Raw genomic sequence first — 27,015 nt, 5'->3', positions numbered from 1 at the left:
GGCACGATAGTTAACAAATCTCCTTTTGCCTCAGTCTGCATATCTATAGAATGGGATGTAGTCCTGACTCAGTGCTTGGTGGGCAGCTCTGTGCACATCGGGTTAGTATCTCTTATAATTTTTATCACAAGAGCTACCATGTTGATTTTTTGTTGGTACATTTTTATTTTATTTTCTTTTTTAACTTTTATTTTAGTTTCAGGGGTACATGTGCAGGTTTGTTACACAGATAAATCACATCGTGAGGGTTTGGTGTACTTATTATTTCATCACCTAGGTAAATAAGCATAGTACCTGATAGGTAGCTCCCTTCTTTGTGGCCATGTGTACTCAGTGTTTAACTCTCACTTACAAATGAGAACATGCAGTGTTTGGTTTTCTGTTCTGTTGCTAGTTCACTTAGGATGATGGTCTTTAGCTGCATCCATGTTGCTGCAGAGGACGTGATCTCATTCTTTTTTATGGCTGCATAGTATTTCCTGGTGTATATGTACCACATTTTGCTTACTAGTCTACGACTGATGGACATCTAGATTGATTCCATGTTTTTGCCATCGTGAATAGTGCTGTGATGAACGTACATGTGCATGGGTCTTCCTGTTAGAATGATTTATATTCCTTTGGGTATATACTCAATAATGGGTTGAATGGTAGTTCTGTGTTAACATTCTTTGAGAAATTTCCAAACTTATTTTCATAGTAGCTGACACTAATTTACATTCCCACCAGCAGTGTATAAGCATTTCCTTTTCTCTACAACCTTGCCAGCATCTGTTAGTTTTTGATTTTTTAATCATAGCCATTCTAACTGGTATGAGATGGTATCTCATTGTTGTTTTGATTTGCATTTCTCTGATGATTAGCGATGTTAAACAATTTTTCATATGCTTGTTGGCCAAGTGTATGTCTTCTTTTGAAAAGTATCTGTTCTTGTCCTTTGCCCACTTTTTAATGGGATTGTTTTGTGCTTGTTAACTTGCATTCCTTATCGATTCTGTATATCAGACATTTGTCAGATACATAGTTTGCAAATATTTCCTCCCAGTCTGTGGGTTTTGTGTTTATACTGTTGATAGGTTCTTTTGCTGTGCAAGAGCTCTTTAGTTTAATTAGGCCCCATTTGTCAATTTTTGGTTTTGTTGAAATTTCTTTTGGCATCTTTCTCAAAAAGTCTTTGGTAAGGAGGGCCTACGTATAGAATGGTATTTCCTAGGTTTTCTTCCAGGGTTTTTATAGTTTTAGGTTTTACATTTAAGCATTTGATCCATCCCGAGTTAATTTTTGTATATGGTGAAAGGAAGGGGTCCAGTTTCAATCTTCTACATATAATTAGTTATTTCAGCACCATTTATTGAACAGGAAGTCCTTTCCCTAATGCTTGTTTTTGTTGTCTTTTTCAGAGATCAGGTAGTTGTAGGTGTGCAGCTTTATTTCTGGGCTTTCTATTCTGTTCCATTGGTCTATGTGTCTGTTTTTGTACCATGCTGTTTTGGTTACTCTAGCCTGGTAGTATATAAACTCTGGTAATGTCATGCCTCCTGCATTGTTCTTTTTTGCTTAGAATTGCTTTAGCTATTCAAGCTCTTTTCTGGTTCCATATGAATTTTAGAATAGTTTTTTCGAATCCTGTGAAGAATCTCTTTGGTAGTTTGATAGGAATAACATTGAATCTATAAATTGCTTTGGACAGTATGGGTATTTTAACAATATTGTTTCTTTCTATCCAAGACCATGGAATGATTTTCCATTTGTTTGTGTCATCTCTGATTTCTTTGAAAAGGGTTTTGTAGTTCCCACTGTAGAGATTTTGCGTGTCCTTGGTTAGCCTTATTCCTGGGTATTTTATTTTTTGTTGTTGTTATTGTTAGTGGGACTACATTGATTTGGCACGCATCTTGGATGTTGTTGGTATATGGAAATGCTACTGGTTTTTGTGCATTGATTATGTATCCTGAAACTTTGCTGAAGTTGTTTATCAGATCTAGGAGCTTTTGGGGGCAGAGACTATTGGATTTTATAGTTGTAAAATCATAATGTCTGCAAGCAGAGATGGTTGGACTTTACTCTCTTCCTATATGAGACCTTCTATTTCTTTCTTTCTCTTGCCTGAATGCTCTGGCTAGGACTTCCAGTACTGTGTTGAATAGGAGTCATGAGAGTAGGCATCCTTGTCTTGTTACCGTTCTCAAGGGGAATGCTTTCAGCTTTTGCCCATTGAGTATGATGGGTGGTGGGTTTGTCATAGATGTCTCTTACTATTTTGAGGTATGCTCCTTCAATACCTAGTTTGTGGGGGGTTTTTAACATTAAGGGATGTTGAATTTTATCAAAAGTCTTTTCCTGTATCTATTGAGATGATCATATGGCATTGGGTTTTATTTCTGTTTATATGATGAATCACAATTACTGATTTGCATATGTTGAACCAACCTTGCATCCCACGAATTATTTATGCAACCAGGAATTTATTATGCAACCAGGAATAAAGCCTGGTTGATCATGGTGAATTAGGTTTTGATGTGCTGCTGGATTCAGTTTGCTAGTATTTTGTTGAAGATTTTTGCATCTGTGTTCATCAAGGACATTGGCCTTGAGAGAGAGAGAGAGTGTGTGTGTATGTGTGTGTGTCTGCAAGGTTTTGGCATCATAACGATGCTGACCATATAGAATGAGTTAGGGAGGAGTCCTTCCTCCTTCATATTTCATAATGCTTTCAGTAGGAATAGTACCAGCTCTTCTTTATACATCTGGTAGAATCTGGCTATGAATCTGTCTGGTCCTGGGCTTTTTCTGATTGGTAGGCTTTTTATTACTGATTCAATTTTGGAACTTGTTATTGGTCTTTTCAGGGATACAGTTTCTTCCTGGTTCAATCTTGGGAGGATGGATGTTTCCAGGAATTCATCAGTTTCTTCCAGGTTTTCTAGTTTGTGTGCATAGAGGTGTTCATAGTAGTCTTTAAACATTTTTTGTATTTCTGTGGGGTTAGTGGTAATGTCCCCCTTTGTCATTTTTATTTGGATCTTCTCTCTTTTTTTCTTTATTGGTCTAGCTAGAGGTCTACCAATCTTATTTACTCTTTCGAAGAACAAAGTTCTGTTTTTTTTTTTTTATCTTTTGTACAGTATTTTCATGTCTCAATTTCATTCAGTTCAGCTGTGATTTTGGTTGTTTCTTGTCTTCTGCTGGTGTTGAGGTTGGTTTGCTCTTGTTTTTCTAGTTCCTCAAGGTGTGATGTCAGATCATTAATTTCATATCTTTCTAACTTTTTTGGTGACAGCATTTGGCATTTAAACCTTCATCTTCTGCTTTAACTATTTCTCAGAGATTTTGATATGTTATATCTTTGTTCTTATTAGTTTCAAAAAAATTCATTGATTTCTGCCTTAATTTCATTGTTTATGCAGAAGTCATTCAGGTGCAGCTTGTTTAATTTCCATGTAATTGTATGGTTTTGAGTGATCTTCTTAGTATTGATTTCTATTTTTGTTGCACTTTTCTGAGAGTGTGACTGGTATAGTTTTGGGTTTTTTTGAATGTGCTGAGAATTGTCTTATGGCTGATTGTGTGGTAGATTTTAGAGTATGTGGCATGTGCAGATGAGAAGAATGTATGTTCTGTTGGTTTTGGGTGAAGAGTTCTGTAGTTGTCTGTTAGATCCATTTGGTCAAGTGTTAAGTTCATGTCCTGAATATCTTTATTAGTTTTCTGCCTTGATGATCTATGTAATACTGTCAGTATGGTTTTGAAGTCTCCAGCTCTTACTATGTAGTTACCTGTGTCTCTTTGTAGGTCTCTGAGAACTTGTTTTATGAATCTGCTTCTGTGTTGGGTGCATATATGTTTGGAATAGTTAAGTGTTCTTGTTGAATTGAACCCTTTACCATTATGTGATGCCCTTCTTTGTCTTTTAAAAAAATTATTGTTGGCTCAAAGCCTGTTTTGTCTGAAATTAGAATAGCAATTCTTACTTTTTTGTTTTGTTTTGTTTTCCATTTACTAGGTAGATGTTTTTCCATCCCTTTACTCTTAGCCTATGGGTGTCATTGCATGTAAGATGGGTCTCTTGAAGACAGCATACAGTTGTGTCTTGCTTCTTTATCCAACTTGTCACTTTGTGGCTTTTGATTGGGGCCTTTAGTTCACATTCAAAGTGAATATTTGATATATACAGATTTCATCCTGTCATGTTGCTAGCTAGTTGTTATATAGACTTGACTGTGTAGTTGCTTTATAGTGTCAATGGTTTGTCTACTTAAGTGTGTTTTTGTGGTGGCCATTAACAGTCATTCCTTTCCGTATTTAACAGTCCCTTAAGGACATCTTGTAAGGCAGGTTTGGTGGTATTAAAATCCCTTAGCATTTGCTTTTCTGAAAAGGATCTTATTTCTCTTTCACTTATGAAGCTTAATTTGGCTGGATATCAAATTCTTGATTGGAGTACAGGCCCGTAATTTCTCCTGGCTTATAGAATTTCTGCTGAAAGGTCTGCAGTAGCCTGATGGGGTTCCCTTTGTAGGCAACCTACCTCTTCTCCCTCGTTGCCTTTAATATTTTTTATTTTATGTCAACCTTGGAGAATCTGATGACTGTGTGTCTTGGGGATGATCATCTTGTATAGTATCTTTCAGGGGTTCTCTGTATTTCATGAATTTGAATGTTGTTCTCTCTACTGAGGTTGGAGAAATTTTCATGGATGATATCCTCAAATATGTTTTCCCTGTTGCTTGCTTTCTCTCCTTCTCTTTCAGGGATGCCAACGGCTCATCAATTTGGTCTCTTTACATAATTCCATATTTCTTGAGGTTTTATTCATTCTTTTTTTCTTTAGTTTGTCTGACTGAGTTAATTCAGAGAACCTGTCTTCGAACTCTGTGATTCTTTCCTCAACTCGGTGTATTCTGCTGTTCATACTTGCGACTGCATTATGAAATTCTTGTAGTGAGATTTTCAGCTCCATCAGATCTTTTTTTTTTTTTTTTTTAAGACAGAGTCTTGCTCTGTCACCAGGCTGGAGTGTGGTGGTGTGATCTTGGCTCACCACTACCTCTGCCTTCTGGGTTCAAGTGATTCTCCCACCTCAGCCTCCCGAGTAGCTGGGACTACAGGCGTGTGCCACCATGCCCAGCTAATTTTTGTATTTTAGTAGAGATGGGGTTTCACCATGTTGGCCAGGATGGTCTCAATCTCTTGACTTCGTGATCTGCCCACCTCGGCCTCCCAAAGTCCATCAGATCTTTCTTACAATGGCTGTTTCATCTTTTAGCTCCTGTATCATTTTGTATTCCTTAGATTGGGTTTCAACTTTCTCCTGAATCTCAATGATCTTTATTGCTATCCATATTCTGAATTCTGTGTCTGTCATTTCAGCCTGGTTAAGAACCATTAAGAACCAACTAGTGTGGTCATTTGGAGGTAAGACACTCTGGCTTTTTGAGTTGCCAGTGTGTTTATACTGTATTTTTCCTGTCTGCGTGGGCTGATGTTCCTTCACTCTTTGAAGTTGCTGTCCTTTGGATGGGTTTTTTTGATGCCTTTCAGCATTTGATTGTGGTATAAGGTGAGCTTAGCTGACTGGCTTCTATTCTGGAAGATTTCAGAGGGCTAAGGCTCAGCTCAGCACCTATGGGCTCTGTGCTTTAACTCTGGGATGCTGGTATGAGTTTCCCAACTTTGTTTCCTGGTCTTCTGCAGTTAGTAACCTGTTGCACTGGAGAGGCTGAGGTGTTCCTGGTCTGCTGGCCCAACACTTCGATGTGGAGTGCTGGCCACAGCACTTCATAGGAGCAGTGGAAGTGGGATCTGTGCTTGCTCATGTGTACCAGCAGCCATAGTGGCATGTCAGACTGCCTGTGCCTCAGCAGCAGTGGAGTCCCAGTGGAGGTGGGTAGGGTGGTGGGATGTGCTCTGCCATCAGTGGTATGGCAGCAGGGGGCACATGCACATTTGTGTTTTTGGGGGAGGGGAGGTGAAGTCTGCCTATATGTGTGTGCCAGCAAAGCAGTGGGAGGGATCTGTGGGTGAATGTTTGCTGACAAAGCGGTGGGGCAGGCTGCTTGTAGGCTTTTCACATCAGTGGAGGCTGGTCTGCTGGAGGTCTCCAGTGGTTAGATGCAGTCTGCCCATGAAGGAGCTATGATGGGGCCCCCCTGGGAAGCACCCTGTTTGTGTATCGAAGGCAGTGCTGGAAGCTGGTGTGACCATGCTGGGACCCTAGGAGAGGCTGGCACATTGGGGGTGGTGCTCAGATCAGACTGTCCTCACCCTATGGTCAAGATCACCCTGGTCTGTGCAGGTCCAGCAGTCACCCAAAGGCTAAGGCTACCAGAAGATCCTGGTGAGACTTGGGGGATGGGCATCCCTGGCCATGTTCCACTGTACCTGTTCCCACACAAAACCTTCTGGGCTCCACACAGGCTGGAGTCCTGCCCCTGCCACCTCTCTCAGCAGCTCTCCCTGCCAGCTCAAGCATTCATGTGGGTCGTGGGATCTCCTGCAGCTAGGATTTCAGAGGTCTGTGGCAAGAGCAGGCTACTCCTTGCCTATACAACTCATCCATTCCCCAGGTCTTCCTTGGAAATGGCATTGGTAGGATTTGAGATGCAAGGATTCTTGCATAGCAGGAAGTAAAGGAATTCTGAGAGGGGTTGTGGTTTTGAATTTTTAGGCCAAATGTTTTTTGATCTACCTATTGTTTTTCCCTAATAAATACCTGGATACTGTATCCTTTCTAAACTGAAGGAGTATCTGTTCCATACAGGGCTTTGATAATTCACAGTTGAGACACTTTTTTTTTTTTATTAGTTTTCAAAGTGGAGAACTAGTAACTACAATGACAGTTTATATATTTGCTCAACATTTTTAGCAGTCCCCAAACTTGAAGAGTAAATTATAATTTGAAGATTCTAAAAGTACATTTCTGTCTTTTTCTCTTTATCTTGTTCCAGAAGGATTTGAGGTATCTTACATAAATACATAAAATTTTCTTTTCTAATGGATAACTGAGGCAAAGGGAGTGTAGATGTAAGAAAAAATAATAAGAAGCCAGAGACTGAAAATCTTCCAAGTCAGTACCAACTCCAGCAAGGTGCTGGCGAAAGAAACTGCTGGGCTTGACTTCAAGAATAATTCCTGGTGTCTGTGACAACAGGAGAAGGCTTGAGGCCTGACATGACTGCGATGTCCTCATCAGCAGGGCGAGAGCCACCCTTCATTCCCACAGCAGCTGGAGACAGCTGGTCGTGAGCAGAGCTTGGAACACTCCCCAGCTGACCACATGCCCACCCACCTGCACTTTGACCTCTCTGGTGAGGTCAGAATCCAGCACGTGTGTTATTCTGAAATTAGTGTTTTTCTTCTTACTTTTGAAGATGCTATCATCTGTGAATATTGGCATCTGTGCAACATTATCAAGCATATTTTTGCAGTTTAGAGAATTAAAGGTAAAAGTTTATTAGGGTTCTTTTCTCCCTGTAGGAAAAGGAATGATCATCAGAAATGATGGCTGTGGGTCTCTGCTGTGGGAGTGGTTGAGATCAGTGAGGGAGGAGAAGGCTAAGGTGCCCTCTAGCTTCCCACCCCTCAGTGCTCCTGTTCTTACTTGCCAGCACCCCAGGAAGGACACGTGCATTGGAAAGGAATGCAAGTCCCCGGTGTCTTGTCAGCAGTTCCAAAATCCAGGGATTTCAACACTCATTTTATGGCAAGCCCTGCCCTGCAACATGGGCTGTTCAGCAAGCGTCATTATTCACCCCTGTACCCACTGCATGCATTTGTTTGGTGAGCATTTATTTCCCACCACCTGTGTGCCAGGGAATGGGGTAAAGGAAAGGAACAAATGACAGTCATTAGTGGAAGCTTGTGAAAACCACAGCGCACCTTCTGGGCATGTGTTAACTCAGAGTGTGTCACTCTTTACGGCACCCTGTTAGGTTAACTCTCCAAGGCCTAGGGAGCACAGGTCTTATTAGTTTTTCTTTGTAAACTTGAAAGACACATACCCAGTACAGGATTTTTTTTTTTTTTTTTAGGAGGGAGTCTTACTCTGTTAGCCGGGCTGGAGTGCAGTGGTGTGGTCTCGGCTCACTGCAACCTCTGCTGCCCAGGTTCAAGCAATTATCCTGCCTCAGCCTCCTGAGTGGCTGGGATTACAGGCATGCACCACCATGCCTGGCTAATTTTTGTAATTTTAGTAGAGACGGGGTTTCACCAGGTTGGCTAGACTGGTCTTGAACTCCTGACCTCAAGTGATCTGCCCTCCTTGCCCTTCCAGAGTGCTGGGATTACAGGCATGAACCACTGTACCCAGTGCAGTGCAGGATTTTGAAATGTTAAATGTCCAGGAACAACCTGTCCATCTGGTCTGGGAGTGATGGGCTACTTTCTTAGAGAGCTCTCAGCTCTTACATGTTGATGCTAACTGGCTCCTAGAGAAGTATTCCTAATGTGTCCTTTGGGCCATGCTAGGAATGCAGTTATTTGTGTACTGGAGCTTAAAAATATATGACAAGGTGTGAAAACAAGTACTGAACAGCCAACATGGGGAGCATCTGCAGATGGTGACTCAGAGAAACGGGTTATCAACACTGACTTTGAGAAGGGCCACGGCTGCCATTTGGCTCATAACTGATCGCCTGGGAGAACGAGGGTGTGTTGGTTACAACAGAGGTCCTGCTTGGGTGGCCCATCACCTCTGCAGCTTTAAAATGGAAACAAAGTGGCTCTTCACAAATTCCAGGCTGGTCAGGTCAGAGATAACATGGCTGGTGAGTGTGGGTGTAGGTCAGTAGATTTTCCACCAGTGGCCTCTTTCATTCTGCCAATGTGCAAAGGTAGAGCTACCTAGGACCTTGATTTTGTCTTAGAATGGATACTTTCTTCTCTTATTCCATCACTGAGGCCCAGAAGGCTTGAGAGGAGATGGGCCTGGCTCTGAGGGAGGAGGCCCATCCTGCAGGCTGAGAAGATTTCGTTTTGCAGTTTTGTGATAAATCAGATGACATACTTTTCTCCTTCGAGGGCTTCTGTTTTATCATTTAGAGTTTAAAAGTGATGCTTGTGTTTTTCTCAAATTCAATGATATTTCTTTAAAATACAGTAATACCTGCATATTATATAAATTTGGAAAATACAGAGGAAAATAGGAAAATGAAGATCGCATGTCACTATTCATATTTTGGTTCTTCCTAGATGTTTTAGTATTTATTTTCCTTTGGGGCCTGAAGATACTTGTATGTAAGATTTTTGCAAAATCGTGATCTAACTGTGTATGCAGATTTATATCCGCTTCTCTCTAGATCTCTGAGCCATCCTCATAGTATGATTTTAATGGCTGTGTACCTTTTTACTGTTGCTGGCTTTATCTATAGTTGTATATTTCTATTTTTTGCCCTTTTTTGTGATTGTAATTGTGTTGTATAGCACATTTTTGTTTGTAAATTATGACCCACATCTCAGATTATTTAATAATACAGTAGTTACCTCTTACCTGTGGTTTCACTTTCCATAGTTTCATTTACTCACGGTCAACCAGGGATTAAAAATAGGTGAGTACAGTACAATAAGATATGTTGAGAGAGAGACCTCATTCACATAACTTTTATTACAGTGTATTGTTATAATTCTATTAGTTATTGTAAATCTCTTACTATGCCTAATTTATAAACGACACGTTATCGTAAGTATGTATGCACAGGACGTAACATAGTCTAGTAGATGTAGGGTTGGGTACTGTCTGTGGTTTCAGGGATCCACTGGAGGTCTTGGAACATAGCTGCTACAGATAAAGAGGGCCTACTGTATCCACTTGTGGTCCTGGAAAGATTTGGGTCGCTTTATGAAGCCGGTTGGTGCATATGTAGACTGTGTGTAGCAGAGATGTGTCCATATAGGCTAGTGCTAATATGGAAATAACTATCAAATGAAAGAAAAGCCTTCCTGTTTATATTCGGATTCTGAAAATGCGTGCTGTTCATATTAATCTGTTGTGTTGGTCAGAGGTGTTTCTGTGTACAAAGACTATGGCAGCTTTGGACCTGTCGATGTGGGCTCTTTAATAACAATAGCTGTTTATCAGAGTAAGATTTTACAGGGATATAGATTATCTAAAGAATCAGTGGAGAATTACTCACACATTTACTACTAATCCTTCCCTATTGTGAGGAAAGAGAAGATTTACATTTTAGCCTGGATGTAGGTCATATGACTTTTCTTCTGATTATGTATTTTTTAAAAAAGCATAGTTTTTTATGTCTACCAACATTTATGGCTCCTGATTCCTGAGTCTGAGAAGAGTTATTGGGATTCCTGCCCCCAGGGGAGTGTCCTGTCCCCTCCGCCCAGCTTCCTTGGTCCAGTTATCCACCCTGGGTGTGGCCTTTCAGACCCCTGCCCGCTTGGTCCAGGCCTCCTTCTCTTTGCATACTTGCATAGCTCTCCATGCTCCTCTGAAGGAGTGGGTTTTCTCTTCTGTGCCCCTCAGCCCCATTGGCCTCCCCGGCTGTGGTGGCAGTTGGGTGTGGACCCCTCATCTGGCCTCATAGCTCTTACCCTTTTGTTGGTTCAGCTCCACCCCACATGAGTGAACTCGGGGCACCCATGTGACGGTGGAGGTTGCTGGGTGCTGGGCCCCTCTAGGCCTGTCGAGACGGACCACTCTCTCGGGCAGGCTTGACAGAAGGCCTGTTCGCTGCATGGTTTTGGAAGTCGGTAAGCCAAGGACTGCACAAATGTTTCCATCATTTTCTAGAAAAGAAGAAGCCGAGGCGGGGCAGGCCTTCGCGGGACTGGCGGGAGCGGAGGAACGCCATCCGGCTCACCAGCGAGCACACGGTGGAGACCCTGGTGGTGGCCGACGCCGACATGGTGCAGTACCACGGGGCCGAGGCCGCCCAGAGGTTCATCCTGACCGTCATGAACATGGTGAGTCCGGAGCTGGGGTCCTGACGTGGGGGGCTCTGTTTTCTCCTTGATGAGAGATCTGGAAGCGGGTGCTGTGTCCTCATCTCCTCAAGTGAGGAAGACACTGGGTTAGGGGATAGGGGAACATAGCCTGGTGATTCCAGGCATTGAGGAGGGCAAGTAACTGGGGGACATCCCAATGGGAGAGCGCCTGCCCTCGACTCCACACTGGTGTGGTGTTAAGTGCCCAGATCTGCTCAGTGACGGGGCCACTTGTTACCAGAAGGCTTCCCAAAAGCTTTGCGATGCATCAGACCCAGTCCAAGGGGCATTCGAGGTCATGTGAATCCCAGACCCTGCTCCAAGGAGTCCATAGTCTAGCAGGAGGAACAAATTCTGACTTCTCTGGAAAACAGAGCTTACTGTATGGTGAGAAGTGGGGAGAGAAGTTGTCTAGTTGAGGGAACCAAGGAAGGAGTCAGGATGCCCACGTCTGTCTACGTCTGATTTGTCAAATGGGGATGGAGGGAAACCTTTAGATGGGGATGGGTGGGTGGTGAGGCCGCGCTCCTCAAATGTTAGACCCTGAAGAACCTTCAAGGGCATCTTAGCTTTACCCATCCATTCATTTTCCCAGGTGTTTTTAAGGACTAAGTCATTTGACATGGCGGGAGCGGGGAGCCATAAGGGTGTGGGAGATGTGGATAGGGCTGGGTGAGGGAGGGAGGGCCAGGCATCTTGAGGAGCAGGGGCTCTACCCTGAGAAGTGGGACCACTGAAGGGAAGGGGAGCAATGTGCTGAGGTTGATGTTAGGAAGAACAGCCCAGCAGCTGCGTGCAGGGTGGATTGGAATGGGAAGCAGTGTCGTGGAGCATTGGGGCTGGAGCAAGTGTGGGAGAGGTTGGAGTGGGAATGGAGGAGGGGCTGGCGTAAGAGGAAGGAGCTGCAGGAATTGGTGACTGGCAGGATGTGGGGGTTAGAGAGGCAGGAAGAGGAGGCAAGAGAAATCCAGGCTTCTACACCCAGGCTTCAAGCTGGGCCTCTGGGTTGGCGGTGGAGCCATTGGCTGAGAAAAGGAGGAGGAATGAGTTTGGGGCCACAGCAAAGAGTTTCCATTCTGGACAAACTGAATTCAAGGTGGACATCAGGACAGAGGTCTTGGTGGGAAAGAGGGACACGGGCTTTTTAGCCTACAGCTGACAGCTGAAGTAGGAGAGTGAGCAGCATTGCCTGGCTGAAATGTATCAGTGAGTAGAGAAGCTGTCCAAAGACAGCCCATGGAGCACCAGCCTTGGGGGGATGGGGCAGCGACCTGGGAGGAGGTTGTCCTGAAGAAGGGGTGACAGGTGCAGGAGGAGACTGGTTAACAATGCCAGATGGAATGGCATTAGGGAGTGTTGTTGTTAGATGCTTAATGAGAACAAACTGAAAAGTGAATGGGAAGTGAGAAGTAGAAACAGCTACAACTCAGCTGTAGAAACAGCCAAGTTGCTGATCTTGGCTACAGTAGAGGAGAGGGAAGCCTAGTCAGGTGGAATCTGGGTTAAGGGGAACTTTGTAGAGGGAAAGGGATATGAAGGTTCCGAGTGTGAGGTTTAGCCTCAGGCCTGGGCTAGACTCCTGCCCAGCCACTCATAACAGAGAAGAACCTCTCTCAGCTTGCTTCTTATCAGCAGGTCAGGGATTTAGCTCTGACCACAGTGAGTACGTGGTGCCTGGCCACAAATGGTCAGGCTGCTTATGGAAGGGAGTGACGCGAGAGGACAGGGCAAGGTTAAACGACATGGGTGCAGTGGGGAATGACCCAGGGCCTGAGTTTTCAGTGGGGACACAGCAGCCATGGGTTGTGTTGTGGGGTAGGGAGATGACACATCTATCCCTGGAATCTGCAGGGCCTTTGGGCCAGCTGCAACCAAGGTCTTGAGGTCTAGGGAAGGTACAGAGCCTGGGCTGCCCAGGCCATAGGCACCCTTGTTTGCTTGGTGTGATGAGCTCTGGAGCTCAGGGGTAAGTGCTGGGGAGGAAGTTGGCCCTGACATGAAGCGTAAGGGAGGGGCTCAGAGTGCTGGGAGGATAGCGGAGGGCGGTGGTCCTCATGGCTGGACAGGGTCTGCAGGCGGCTCTTTGCCCATTTGTGGATGTTATGTTGCTGAGAGGGATGGCTGGGGTTTTAGAGGTGGACTGGGGCAGGGCTGTGAATGGGAAAGAACACAAAAGCTGGATGAACCCTCCAATGCACCATCGCCGCTGGGATCTCAGCTCTGGTAGTTGTGTAGCTGGGGCTGTGGTGTCTGGGAGGCCTGGTGGCAGGTGGTGGCCTGGACAAAGGATACCAGGATACCATGTGGTGGCCTGGACAAAGGATTCTCCCCTTGTGGGGATGGGATCCCACAGCTTGTTTCCCAGAGACTGAAGGAGGCCCCGTAGTGGGGAGACTCAGGGACATTGCCAGAGTCACACGGGAAGTCACTGGCAGAGCTATGACGACCATGTCAAGCCTTTCTTTCCCCTAACCAGCCGCACAGGGAAATCAATATTGACCCCAATTCTGGGCCCAGTGGGTGTGGGGACCCCCACAGCAATCCTGCTTGTCAGGAGGACAAATCTCTGGTACTTTGTCCTCCGTTTTGTTGAAGACTTTCCAGGACTGCTTTCGGGACGTGTCTCTATCTGTAGGAAATTCCCTCTGTCTCCTCCACACCCCTCACCCCTGCTGTGCTCTGGAGGGAGGCTGCTTTGGCAGCACTCAGAGAGTAGAGGCCTCATGTTGAGCCACCGAACCCACACGTTTCCTCACATGCCAGGCTCTTCTGCAAGGCACACTTGCCAAGGAGGCCCCTGGGACCCTGGGCCAGGGATTTGCTTTCCGATGTGGCCTCGGTGGGCACGTGAGGGTGCCATACTGCTCCCACTCCTCCTTCAAAGTCATCAACTCTGGAAGTTCCATTAACTTAAAAAAAAAATTTGGCAAATTTCTTTTTCTATTTTTTTATTGTGGTAAATGTATATGTAATACAGAATTCACCATCTGAACCATTTTTATGTGTACCAGCTTAGTGGCCTAAAGCACATTCACCTTGTTGTGCAACCACCACCACCATCCACCTCCAGGACTTTTTCACTATCCCCAAAACGGAAACTTCCTACCCATTAAACACTATCTCCCCAAGCCCCTGCCAACCTCCATTCTACTTTCTGTCTGTATGAATCTAATGACTCTAGATACCTCATATAAGTGGAATCATGCAGTATTTATCCTCTTGTGAACAAATGGCTTATTTCACTCAGCATAATGTCCACAAAGTTCATCCACGTTGTGGCGTGTGTCAGGATGGCTTTCGTTTTTCAGGATGAGTAGTATCCCATTGCACGTACGTGCACCACATTTTTCTTATCCATTCATCCATCAGTGTATGCCTGGGTTGTTTCTGCCTTTTGCTATTGTGAATAATGCTGCTATGAACATGGGTGTGCAAATCTCTGTTCAAGTCCCTGCCTTCAATTCTTTCGGGCATACACCTGGAAATGGAATTGCTTAGGTTAACTTTTGATGTTGCTCAGCTGTGAGAAGTAGTTCCGTGTTAACTTTGGATGGTGCTCATTTCTGAGAAGTAGTTCCATGTTCCTCATGTGCACAAACCCAGGTCTCCCTGGTGGCCGGTTAATGATGGGCTGCATTGCTCCAGTCTGCCCGGAGCATGCCTGAGATGAGGGCTGGAGGGGCTTGGCTCTGTACCAGATGCTTTCATCTGCAGATTATTTTTTCTTTCTCTTTTTAAAAATTATCCAGGGCACAAGTGCAAGGAATAAACATTCATTACAACAGCTAAGGTAGTAATAAGGCAGAACTTCTACTTTGATATTTGCTTTCATAATTTATCATCCAGGCAGGGGTGGTTGTTTGATCCCAGGCAGGGAGTGGGAAGGGAATGGGGTTGGTACATGGAGACAGGCCTTCCCACCCGCACCCCTCATGGGCCGTAAAGACTGAAGGGCTCTGTTTCTTGCCTTTGATTGAACACCCTTCACCCCTCTTCAGGGGCTTGTACTAAGACGCTAGAGGCTCAAGAGCCCGGGGCTGAGGGCAGACCTGGGGCCAACATGTGAAGTTTGGATTGAGATGTTTCCTGAGGAGGCCTGCCTAATAAAGGCGATCCCGCTGTGAGAAGGGCTGAGTGTGATGACTCTGAGCCCTTCTGTCATCTATACTTGGGGTTTCCGGGCCCTTTTGATCCAAGCCAGAAGGCAAATGGAAGCAGAGTCATCAGCCCCCGAGCCCAAGTGGGCTCACACCACAGCAGCCCTTTCTTGCCGCACTAGCCCTGGACCACCATTCAGTAAATTGAAAAACAAGTTCCGTTTAGACGTGACACCTTGTTTAAACAAGACCACCTCCACCAGCACCTCCCTTTCTCAATTCTTCAAATCCTGGTTTAGGAAATCCAAAGAACTCTCCTGCCTGTGGCTGTTTTAGAAAAGGGCTTTCTGTTAGCAAGTGAGACAACCTTTAAGCTGGGAGGAAGGGAAAGGATTGTGGCTGGGCCAGAAGGCCTGTCATTAGACAAGCCCCCTGGAACAAAGAGCAGAACGTGATGCCAGCGAGCCCATCTGCTTCCCTCCAGAGCATGTTTTCTGTGGGGCTGTGGGATGGGAGTGGCCCTGTCTCCTTAACCCCTCCAGATTTGGAAGGAAACCTGCTAGAGTTGGTTGCCACCTTCATTCCAACACATTTCTCTCCGAGTTGTGGGAAATAGCATGATTCGTGCTGATGGCCGGGCACCCACTCCCTCCCACCCTCCCACTTAGGTCTCTATGGTCGGAGGCTTGGCTCTCCCATGTATGCTGACCTGACTGCCAAGGTAGAACTCAGACAGGACCCTATCCCCAAGGCAGACTGGGGGCTAACAGTGCCTCAGAGAGCTGAGAACATGGCCAAAACTGGGAGAATTTGGCATCAGGTGTTGGCTCCAGGTTTTCATAGCATCTCACGGTTTTGATATATTCGATTAGCATCAACCACTGGCCCCAAGGGAAGATGTGAATGCTTATGATGCACCAGCTGTCCCAGACAGCAGATAAGTGCCTCCATGTTACTGCCTTCTCATACTTGGTGGATTTTGTCATTCCCATTTTACAGAGAAGGAAATGGAGGCTTGGGACGTGACACAGCCAGGATGCAGAGCCTGTGAATACACAATAGGGCAGGGACTCCAGCCCAGGACTGAGGAACCCCATGTTACCTTGTTGAAGGTGACAAGCATGTCTGGAACCCATCCTTTCTTTCCATCTCCACCCTGGACTGACTGCCATTATTTCTGGCCTTGACAGCTGCTGGAGCTTCCTTGCCAGGCTCCTCACTTCCATTTTTTTCCTCCTTGAATCCTTGCTACAGAATAACCAGCAAGGTCCTCTTCCGACAGAATTGGAACTTTGCCACTAGGCAGCATTGAGCCCCTCTGTGGCTTCTCCCTGCCTTGGATGGGGAAGGCCCCCCACCGCCTGCCTTTCATGTGGCCCTTCAGCCTGTGTGGCCAGGGCCCATCTGCTTTGCCATTCTTTTTGCCATCTCAACACTGACTTTCACCACGCAGCCCGAACTTGACTTACTGTCTTTCTCAGGAATGCTCTGCTTATGTGTCTTGCAGAATGAGTTCCTCTGCCTTTTAGGACTCTGTGCAAATGTCCCCTCAGAGGGACCCTTTTTGCTGATCCCTCTGATGAGGCCCACCCTGTTTTCCTCATCATAAAAGTCTGCTCTTTACTGGGTAGTCCTTATCTGAATTTACAATTCCATATTTATTTGCTTTAAAAAAAAAAACCATTCTGCTGCAGAGGTTTTTAATGCCATTGAAGTTAAGCTGGTGTAAAGTCAGATTAGAGTGTTATAACTTTAATCCTAATTAAATATAATCTCCATAGTAACCCCAAAGAAAATAAGTAGAGAATATACACAAAAGAAAATGAAAAGGGAATTAAGTTTCACTACGTGTGTGTGTGTGTATATATACACACACATATATACATATATACATATACACACATATACACACACACATATATATATAAAAGAAAGAAAATCAAATCAGCTAAACACAAAAGAAGTCAGTAATGCAGGAAATGAGGAACCAAAGCTATTACAAGCCATATAGGAAACAAATAACAAAATGCAGAAGTAAGTCCCTCCTTATAAGTAATTACTTGAAATGTAAATTAAACTTCAATCAAAGACAGAAATTGATGGCAGAATTAATTTTTTAAAAATGTAGATCCAACTATATGTGGTCTACAAGAGACTTACTTTAGATGAGACACAGAGGTTGAAAGTGAAAGGATAGAAAAAGAAATTCCATGCTAATTGTAACCAAAAGAGGGCAGGAGTAGCTATACTAACATCAGACAAAAGACACTTTAAATCAAAAAGCTTACAAGAGACAAAGGGGATGTTATGTGTTAATGAAAGGTCCAATATAGCAAGAAGATAGAACAGTTATAAATATTTACACATCTGATAATAGATCATCAAAATATGTGAAATGAAATGGATAGAATTGAGAGAAATACACAGTTATACAATAATAGTTGGAGATTTCAATCCCCACTCTCATTAGTAGATAGAACAACCAGACAGAAGAAAAGGAAAGAGAAGACTTAACACAATAAATCAACTGGACTAGCAGACATACACAGAACACTCTACCCAACAACAATAGAAGACTTTTTTTCCCTCAAGGGAACATGGGACGTTCTGCAGGATAGACCATGTGTTAGGTCACAAATTAAGTCTCAACAGATTGAAAAGATTGATATTATACAAAGTACCATCACTGACAACAATGGGGTGAAGTTAGAAATCAGTAACAGAAGGAAAACTGGAAAATTCACAGATTTGTAGAAATTAAACCACGTACTATTAAATAACCAAAGAGTCAAATAAGAAATCACAGGCGACATTAGAAAATACTTAGAGATAAATGAAAACAAAAACACATGTCAAAACTTATGGGACAAGGACAAAGCACTGCTTAGGGGGAAATGTATAGCATGTATAGTGGTAAACACTTACATTTAAAAAGAAGAAAAATCTCAATCTAACTTTACAACTTAAGGAACTAGAAGAAGAACAAGCTATTTTGTTCCTTCTGCTAGCTTTGAATTTAGCTTTGGATTTAGCTATGGATTAAAGCAGAGAGAAAAGGACAGAAAAACAATACAGCCAATGAAACCAAGAGTTAGTTCTTTGAAAAGATTAAGAATATTGACAAACCTTAGCTAGATCGACTGATTAAAAAAGCCTCAAATTACTAATAACAGAAATGAAAACAGGGACATTACTACCCATTCTACAGAAATAATAAGGATTATAAGAGAGTACTATGGACTATTGCATGTTAACAAATGGGTAACCTAGATGAAGTGGACAAATTCCTAGACACACAAAATCTACCAACACTTAATCACAAAGAAATAGGAAATTTGAAGAGTCATAATTAGTAAGGTAATTGAATCAGTAATCAAAAACCTCCTAATAAAGAATAACCCTGGACTTTATGACTTCACTGGTAAACCATACCAAACATTTAAAGAAGAGCTAACACTAGTCCTCCTGAAATTCTTCCAAAAAAGCTGAAGAGGAGAGAACGCTTCCTAACTCATTCTGTGAGACTGGCATTCCCTGATAACAAAGCCAAAGAAAAGAAACAAAACTACAGCCCCTTATAAATAAGAAAACAATAGTCCATATATTCATTGATGTAAAAGTCTTGAATAAAATACTAGGAAACAAAATTCAATAGCATATTAAAATGATTATATATCATTATCAAGTGGGATTTATTCCTGGAATGCAAGGATGGCTCAACATAGGCAAACCAATAAAAAAAAGTGATATATTCCATTAACAAAATGAAGAATGATCATCCCAATTTATACAGGAAAATAATTTGACAAAATTCAGCAGCCTTTTATAATAAAAGCACTCAATAGACTAGGAATAGAAGGAAACTACCTCAACATTATAAAGGTCATATATAATATACTCACAGCTAATATTACACTCAGTGGTGAAAGACTGAAAACTTTTTCTCTAAAATCTGGAACAAGGCAAGAGTGCCTGCTTTTGCTACTTCTATTCAACATAATACTGGAAGTTCTAGCTAGAGCAGTTAGACGAGAAAAAGAAATTAAAGGCATCCAAATAAGAAAAGAAGTAGTAAAATGATCTCTGTTCACAGATGATATATTTATTATATGTAGAAAACCCTAAATCTTACACATATACACAGAGAGAGACAGAGAGAATGCTAATAAATTCTCTGCAAAGTAGCCATGTACTAAACCAACTACAAAAATCAGCTGCATTTCTATATGCTAACAATAATCTGAAAAGGAAATTAAGAAAACAGTTCTGTCTTCAGTAGCATCAAAAAGAGTAAAATACTTAGGATTTAACCATATGAGGGAAAGAGTTGTACTTGGAAAGCTGTAAAACATCAATGAAGGAAATTAAAGAAGACATAAATGGAAAGCCATCATGTTCATGGAGTGGAAGACTTATTGTTAAGATATCAATGCTATCCAAAGCAGTTAACAGATTCAGTGCAATTTCTATCAAGATCCCAATGACTTTTTTGCAGAGATAGAGAAATCCATTCTGAAATTCATATGAAATCTCAAAGGACATTGAATAACCAAAATCATCTTCAAGAAAAGAACAAAGTAAGACTCACGTCCTCATTTCAGAATTTACTCAAAAGGTATAATAATCAAAACACTTTACTGACATAAAGACAAACCCAAAGACCACTAAAATGAAGTAGAGCTCAGCAATTAACACTTATGTAGATGGTCAAATAATTTTTGATAAGGATGCCAAGACCTTCAATATAGAAGTGACAGTCTTTTCAAGATTTGATGCTGGGAAAACTGGATATCTATATGCAAAAGAACAAAGTTAGATCCTTATCAAACATACGCAGAAATTAACTCAAAATGGATTAAAGTCCTAAACAGAAGAGATAAAACTCTTAGAAGAAAAAATGGGAAAGGTTTTGTGAGATTTGATTTGGCAGTGATTTCTTGGATACAACACCAAAAGCACAGGCAGCAAAAGGAAAAATAGACAAATTGGAATTCATCAAAATAAAAACTCTTGTGCTTCAAAGGGTACTATTCACAGAGTAAAATGGCAACCCACAGAATAGGAGGAAATATTTGCAGATCAAATATTTTATAATATCCAGCATATACAGAAAGCTTCTAAAACCCAGGAAGGAAAAAAAAAAGCAATTTAATTTAAAAAATGGCAAAGGACTTGAGTAGACATTTTTACAAAGAAGATGTACAAATGACCAGTAAGTACATGAAAAGATACTTAGCATCAATCATTAGGGAAATGGAAATTAAAGCTACAATAAAGTACCACTTCACATCCATTCCCATGGCTATGATAAAACAAAACAAAAACATAAAACAGCAAAACAAAGCAGAAGAGAAGAAGTGTTGACAACGATGTGGAAAAATGGGAAATTTTTTACATTATTAGTGGAAATATATAGAAAACGGTACGATTCCTCAACAAAACAGAATTACCATATGATCCAGCAATTTCACTTTTGAGTAAACACCCAAAAATGTTTACTCCAAAGCAGGGACAAGAATAGATATTTATACACCAATGTGCATGGCAGCATTATTCACCATAACTATATGGTGGAAGCAACCCAAAGTGTCCACAGATGGATGAGTAGGTAAATAAATATAGTATATAGGTATAATGGAATATTATTCAGCCTTAAAAAGGAAAACAATTCTGACACATACTATAACATGGATGAGCCTTGAAGACATTATGCTACATGAAATAAGCCAGTCACAAAAGAAAAAATACTATGATTCCACTTACGTAGAGTAGTGAATTCACAGAGACAGAAAGTAGAATAGTGCTTGCCAGATGGCTGAGAGGGAGGAGAGAATGGAGAGTTGTCTAATGGGTACAGAGTTTCAGCTTTATAAGATGAAGAATGTTTTGGGGATGGGTAGTAGTGATGGTGTATAACAATGGGAATATATTTAATGCCACTTAAGTGTAAGCTTAAAAATGTTTAAAATGGTAAAATTTTATGTTATGCATATTTTACCACAATTTTTAAAAACATCCTACATATCGCCTCCCTTTGCAGTATCTGTAAGCTCATCAAGGTGGGACTATGTCTATACCATCAACATTTACTCAGTGCCTGGTACTTATGCAGGAGATGATCCAGAAATATTTGTGTAGCCAGTGAATGCATAAATGAATGACTGATGCCATATACCAACATCCTTTGCAAAGGATTCAGTGGAAACAAACACTGGCTTTACTTTTTTAATTCCTTGGCAAATTCGCTTCTGGAAAGCCTTTTGTATCCCAAGCACATCCCACGGATATGGTGTATTAAACTCTGTTTGAAAGTGTTTATGCATAAATGTAATAATACGTTTACCCTTCCTACACAGCCCCTGAGGTAGGCTACTGAACTATGCGCCATCTCCTCTAGGTCTTGTCTTTTACCAAGGGTGGTATAAGATGGAGAAGATAGAACATGCATGGTTGAAAAGAAAAACAGCACCAAGAAAGAATACCTGGCAGCTACCAATGGCTTCTTATCCACAACTATTGAAGAAATAGCTCCAGAGTCACAGAAGAAGTGGCTGCAGTCAGAGCAGATCCACCTTGGCCATTTTTAAGGGCTTATGAAGCGTGGAAGAGGTACCAAAGAAAACTGGCATCATGCAAAGTGGTCTCATTTTTGAACAAGGAAGAAAGGAGTCTTGTAAACCCTAGAGCAATGCATTTGGCCCTTCTTGTATTGGTTGGGGATTTTGATTACAAGCAACAGGAGCTGGATCTGGGCTGGCTGAAGTAGAAAAGGAATCCCAGTTTTGGAGGTATAGAGGGAGGCATCCAGCATCCAAATGAGGACTGAGTCTCCAAGCTCAGAGTTTGGGGAAAGTCTGGAGGGAACTTGGGAAGCCAGGCAGCAGGAGAGATTGAGTGAGGGCTGGTCATGCAGGCTTGACCTCTCAGGCTGGATTCCTGCTGCTGCTTCTCTGTCCCGAGAACATTTCCTGACTGCCTGCTGTCCCTCCTCCAGGATTCAGAGCCCTGAAGGGAATCCAGGGAACAGGACTGCTCTGGGGCTGCTAGGGCTGGCAGAGTGAGTCTCCATCCACTGAGGTTTCAATCGTGGGAAGAGGGTCCCTGCCATTCTCTAGAGCTCACCTCCTGGGAACAGTTTAACTCAATGAATACAGCAGTAGTTTCTGTTTGGCCCCTAAAAAGTAAAAATTAAAAATCAGTCAATCAATCAAAATCCCAGCAATGTGTCTAGTTACCACAAAGTCTAGAGTATGAAAGAAGCTTACTCATATAACATATGACCCAACACCACCACTCCTGGGTACATAAAGAAATGAATGGATAGTTTCTTTAGCTGCGCAGAAGCTCTTTAGTTTAATAGGTCTCACTTGTCAATTTTTGTTTTTGTTACAATTGCTTTTAGGACTTAGTCATGAATTCTTTACCAAGGCCGCTGTCCAGAAGGGTATTTCCTATGTTTTCTTCTAAGGTTGTTATAGTTTGAGGACTCGCATTTAATCTTTAATCCATCTTGAGTTAACTTTTGCATATGACGAAAAATAGGGGTCCAGTTTCATTCTTCTGTATATAACTAGCTAGCTATCCCAGCACCATTTATTGAGTGGGGAGTCTTTTCCCGATTGCTTATTTTTGTTAACTTTGTCAAAGATTAGATGGTTGTAGGTATGTGGCATTATTTCTGGGTTCCTTTTCTGTTCCATTGGTCTATGTGTCTGTTTTTGTACAAGTGCCATGTTTTTTGGTTACTGTAACCTTCTAGTATAGTTTGAAATCAGGTAATGTGATGCTTCTGGCTTTATTCTTTTTGCTTAGGATGCTTTGGCTGTTCTGCTCCTTTTCTGGTTCTATATGAAGTTTAGAATAGTTTTTTTCTAATTCTGTGAAAATGATGTTGGTAGTTCAATAAGAATACAACCTACAGGTTGGGAGAAAATATTTGCAAACTATCTGACAAAGGTCTAACATCCAGAATCTATAAGGAATTTGAACAGTGCAAAAGCACACATTAAAAAGTGTGCAAAAAACATGAACTGACACTTCTCAAAAGAAGACATACACATGGCCAACAAACATATGAAAAGATGCTCCACATCACCAATCGTCAGAGCAATGCAAATCAGTACTACAAGATATCATCTCACACCAGTGAGAATGGTCATTATTAAAAAGTCAGAAAAATAACAGATGCTGGCAAGGCACAGAGAAAAATGCTTGTACACTGTTGGTGAGAAGGTAAATTAGTTAAGTCACTGTGCAAAACGGTTTGGAGATTTCTCAGAGAACTCAAGACAGAACTACCATTTGACCCAGCAATCCCATTACTGAGTATATACCCAAAGGCATATAAATCATTCTACCATAAAAACACATGCATGCATATGTTCATTATGGCACTATTCACAATAGCAAAGACATGGAATCAACCTAAATGCCCATCGATGGTAAACTAGATAAAGAAAATGTGGTAATATACACCATAGAATACTACACAGCCATAAAAATGAACAAACTCATATCCTTTGCAGCAACATGGATACAGCTAAAGGCCATTATCCTAAGTGAATTAGTGTGGGATCAGAAAACCACATGCTGCATATTCTCACTCATAAATGGGAGCTAAACACTGGGTACATGTGGATATAAAGATGGCAACAATAAAATAGAAAAATGGATAAAATGTATTTGATAGCACAACAGGGTGACTATAGTCAATAATTGCACATTTTAAAATAACTAAAAGTGTAAATGGATTGTCTGTAAGACAAAGGATAAATGAGTACTCCATTTACCCTGATGTGTTAATTATGCATTGTATGCCTGTATCAAAATATTTCATGTACCCCATAAATGTGTACACCTACGACATACCCACAAAAGTTAGAAATAAAATTTTTTAAAAGATGGCAACAGACCCTGGGGACGACTAGAGAAGGGAGACAGGGAGCGGGGCAAGGGCTGAGGAACTACCTATGGGTACTATGCTCAGTACCTGGGTAATGGGGGTGATTCCCAAACTTCAGCATCACGCAGTGTACTCATGTAACCAACCTGCACACATACCACTGAATCTAAAATAAATGTCGACATTATAAATAAAGATATATTCATTTAGACCTACCATGAAGATAAAAAAAAGAAATGAAAGCAGAGCCTGGAAGAGATGTCTGTACACCCGTGTTCACAGCAGCATTATTCACAATGGCCGAAAGATGGCAACAGCCAAGGTGTTCATTGGCAGATGAGCACATAAACCAAATGTGGAGTGTCCATACAATGGAGTATCATCCAGCCTTAAAAAAGAAGGAAATTCCCACACATGCCACAACATGGATGAATACTGAGGACATTATGCCAAGTGACATAAGCCAGTCACAAAAACACAAGGGCTAAATGATTCTGCTTACATGAGGTAACTGCAGTATCCAAGTCATAGAATGAGGGTGGGGTTGCGGGGACAGGGAGTTAGTGTTTCTTGAGTATAGAGCTTCAGTGTTGGAGGATGAAAAGCATTCTGGAGGTTAATTGTACAACAACATGAATGTAATTAACACTACAGTTAAGTACATGGTTGTACACTTAAAAATGGTTGAGATGGTAAATTTTATGTTATATTTGTTTCACCAGCAATATAAAAACAATTGACACACTTAGTGTATGCTAAGGACCCTTGTGTCTCCTGGGATAGAGTAGGGACCACTAGAGGTCTCATCCTCACAGAGCTCATGTAGTAGGAATGACAGGCAGCATTCAACATGCACATTAGTGAGAAGGAAAACCAGAGCATGGTGAGCGCTATGCAGAGAACCAGGTGACAGCAGTGACAGAGGTTTCAGGGTCATCTCTCTGAGAGGAGTGAGGTGGTCTTAGAGGGGAAGGTGTTAAGCCAACATAAGCAGCCAGCCAGTGGTGGTCAGGCTGTCATTGGAGAAGCACAGAAATAGCTGGTTGCTTGTGTGTGATGGGGGGGTGGTGGGGGCACAGTGAGAAGCGGACAGGCCGACCTTGCAGGCGGGGACACCAGGGTGTGGAAAGCAGCTTTGTTCCAGGCAGTGGGAAGCTGCTGCATGGGCTTAAGCAGAAGAGTGATGTGCTCTGGTTAGTGTTTTAAAATATGCTTCTGCCTGCCTCTTACCTGGGGGAATGGAGTTCGGCTCCTGGCTCTGTGTCCCTGGCAAACCCCTCACCTGTGCAGGTAGGTGTGGAGGGTGAAGCCTCCATCAAGCCGGGTGCCCGAGCTGACCCAAGCTGCAGAGTGGTGCTCTGGTCCCACTGTTGTGGGTTTTCCGGATGTGCTGTGGTGCTTCCTGTGTATGTCACGTGATTCTCCTTTGGTTGGGATGGCGGTGACACAGGAGCAGGAATATTTTAAAGAACAAATTGCAGACGGAAACAGGTGGTGCTGATACCAGAAACCGTGGGTGTGGGCAGCCAAATTGGAAAATGGGGCCGCTTGACAGAGCTTTGGTTGTTCTTAGCTTCCTTAACGACCGTGGAATGGAATGAAAAACCTGAGCTGTTCCAGGCAAGTTCTGTTTCGAGGGAAAATGACATCAATTTTACTAAATTACCATGTGAAAGAGACAACAAGCCTCTCTCTGGTGACCAGCAAGACTAGCATCGTGCTAGAGCACTCTGGTTCCCACACTCCAGTGAGGGTGGAGGCCCTGGAGCAGGGTGGGGAAGGGGCATTGTTCAACACAGATGGCCTGCCCAACCCCAGGGTCTGTGATACAGTGGGGGCTGGGGTGGACTCCAGAATGTGCGTTTCCAACAAGTGCTCAGGTAACGTCGGTGCTGCTGCTTTGGGGACCCCACTCAGACACTGTGCTACAGAGCATAGCTTTCTCCTGTTTGGGGGTCTTAATAGCTGTGTATGCAACCTAAGAGTGTCACCCACAAGTCCCTGTCTGGCTCTAGGGAGACCTTGGATTATACAGGCAGGTGGTGCCCTTGTGAAGCCCAGCCTGGTGTGGTGAGCAGCTCCTCTCCTTGTGCCTCCTTCTATGGTCCCTGTCTGCCCCTCCCTTACTGTGTCCCCACATTGCCTAGCCAGAGAAGCCGTAGTGTGCTGCTGGCAGCAGGTCCACCCTGCTAGGCCCCTAGGCTGCCAAGGAAATGTGACAAACACAGCCAGGGCTGAACACTTGCTGGGACGCAGCCAGAGCTGGACGCCGGAGACAGAATTTCCAGACGCTTGGCTGTGCTGTTCCCGCCCCAACCAGGTGTCTCCCTAAACATCATGTAGCCCTTGCCTCGAAGACTTCTCCTGAGCATGAGTTTCCATGGGAAAAGAAAAGCAGAGACTTTGTTACATGTCTTTGAGGCTTGTGCCTTGTGTTTTGTGGCTGTCATCGGATTTTCTTCTGGCTCGTCTGGCTTGGCACAGGACCTCAAGGGAGATTCTGAATGTGCGCCTTGCCCTGTGCTCTGAGCTTTGTCAGAGCCTGTGGTCAGCACCTGGCAGGTGACAAAGTGCTTGAGCTGTGCTCAGGCTTTGGTACCTGCTCTCTTGGATGTCAGTGCCCTAGTTACATGTCAAGAGGAAATGTCTTCTTACAAGGCTTGCTAAAGAACATTATTTAGAGCATGAAGCTTTATTTTTTTAATGAGTTAACTTTGTACTTTTAATTGTAGTAAAATGCAGTTAACATGAAATTTACCATCTTAGCCATTTTTAACTGTGTGGCTCAGTATTCTTATGTTCACATTGTTGTGCAATCAATCTCTACAGCTTTTTTATCTTGCAAAACTGAAACTCTGTACCCATTAAACACCTTCCCATTTTTGCCTCCCCCGCGGCCCCTGGAGCACGAAACTTTCGCATCCCCCTTCCATCTCCCATCTTTTTAGTGGCATTTGTTCTAAGGGAGGTGACTGAGCTTTGGGCTAATGGTGTATGGAGTGCACGTGGCTCTGAACTGTCATCAGCCCGCCAAGGAGAAGATGGGTGATTTTGACAGGGGAGCTTGTTGCTACA

General features: G+C 42.9%; 1 protein-coding gene across 4 annotated transcripts in view; it reads left to right on the top strand.

The window, feature by feature from the left end:
- Window positions 1-27,015, top strand: part of ADAMTS17 (ADAM metallopeptidase with thrombospondin type 1 motif 17) — a 362,991-nt gene that overhangs the window by 47,809 nt on the left and 288,167 nt on the right. For all 4 annotated transcript variants that reach the window (XM_077940459.1, XM_077940458.1, XM_077940457.1 and 1 more), the window contains exon 4: window positions 10,748-10,920. In XM_077940459.1, coding sequence (XP_077796585.1) covers window positions 10,748-10,920 — 173 coding nt within the window. The remainder of the gene's footprint in view (window positions 1-10,747; window positions 10,921-27,015) is intronic.

This window comes from Macaca mulatta, chromosome 7 (genome assembly GCF_049350105.2).
Source record: "Macaca mulatta isolate MMU2019108-1 chromosome 7, T2T-MMU8v2.0, whole genome shotgun sequence".
Taxonomy (NCBI): Eukaryota; Metazoa; Chordata; class Mammalia; order Primates; family Cercopithecidae; genus Macaca; species Macaca mulatta.
The sequence above is the reverse complement of the archived record's forward strand: the minus strand, read 5'-3'. Positions and strand labels throughout refer to the sequence as shown.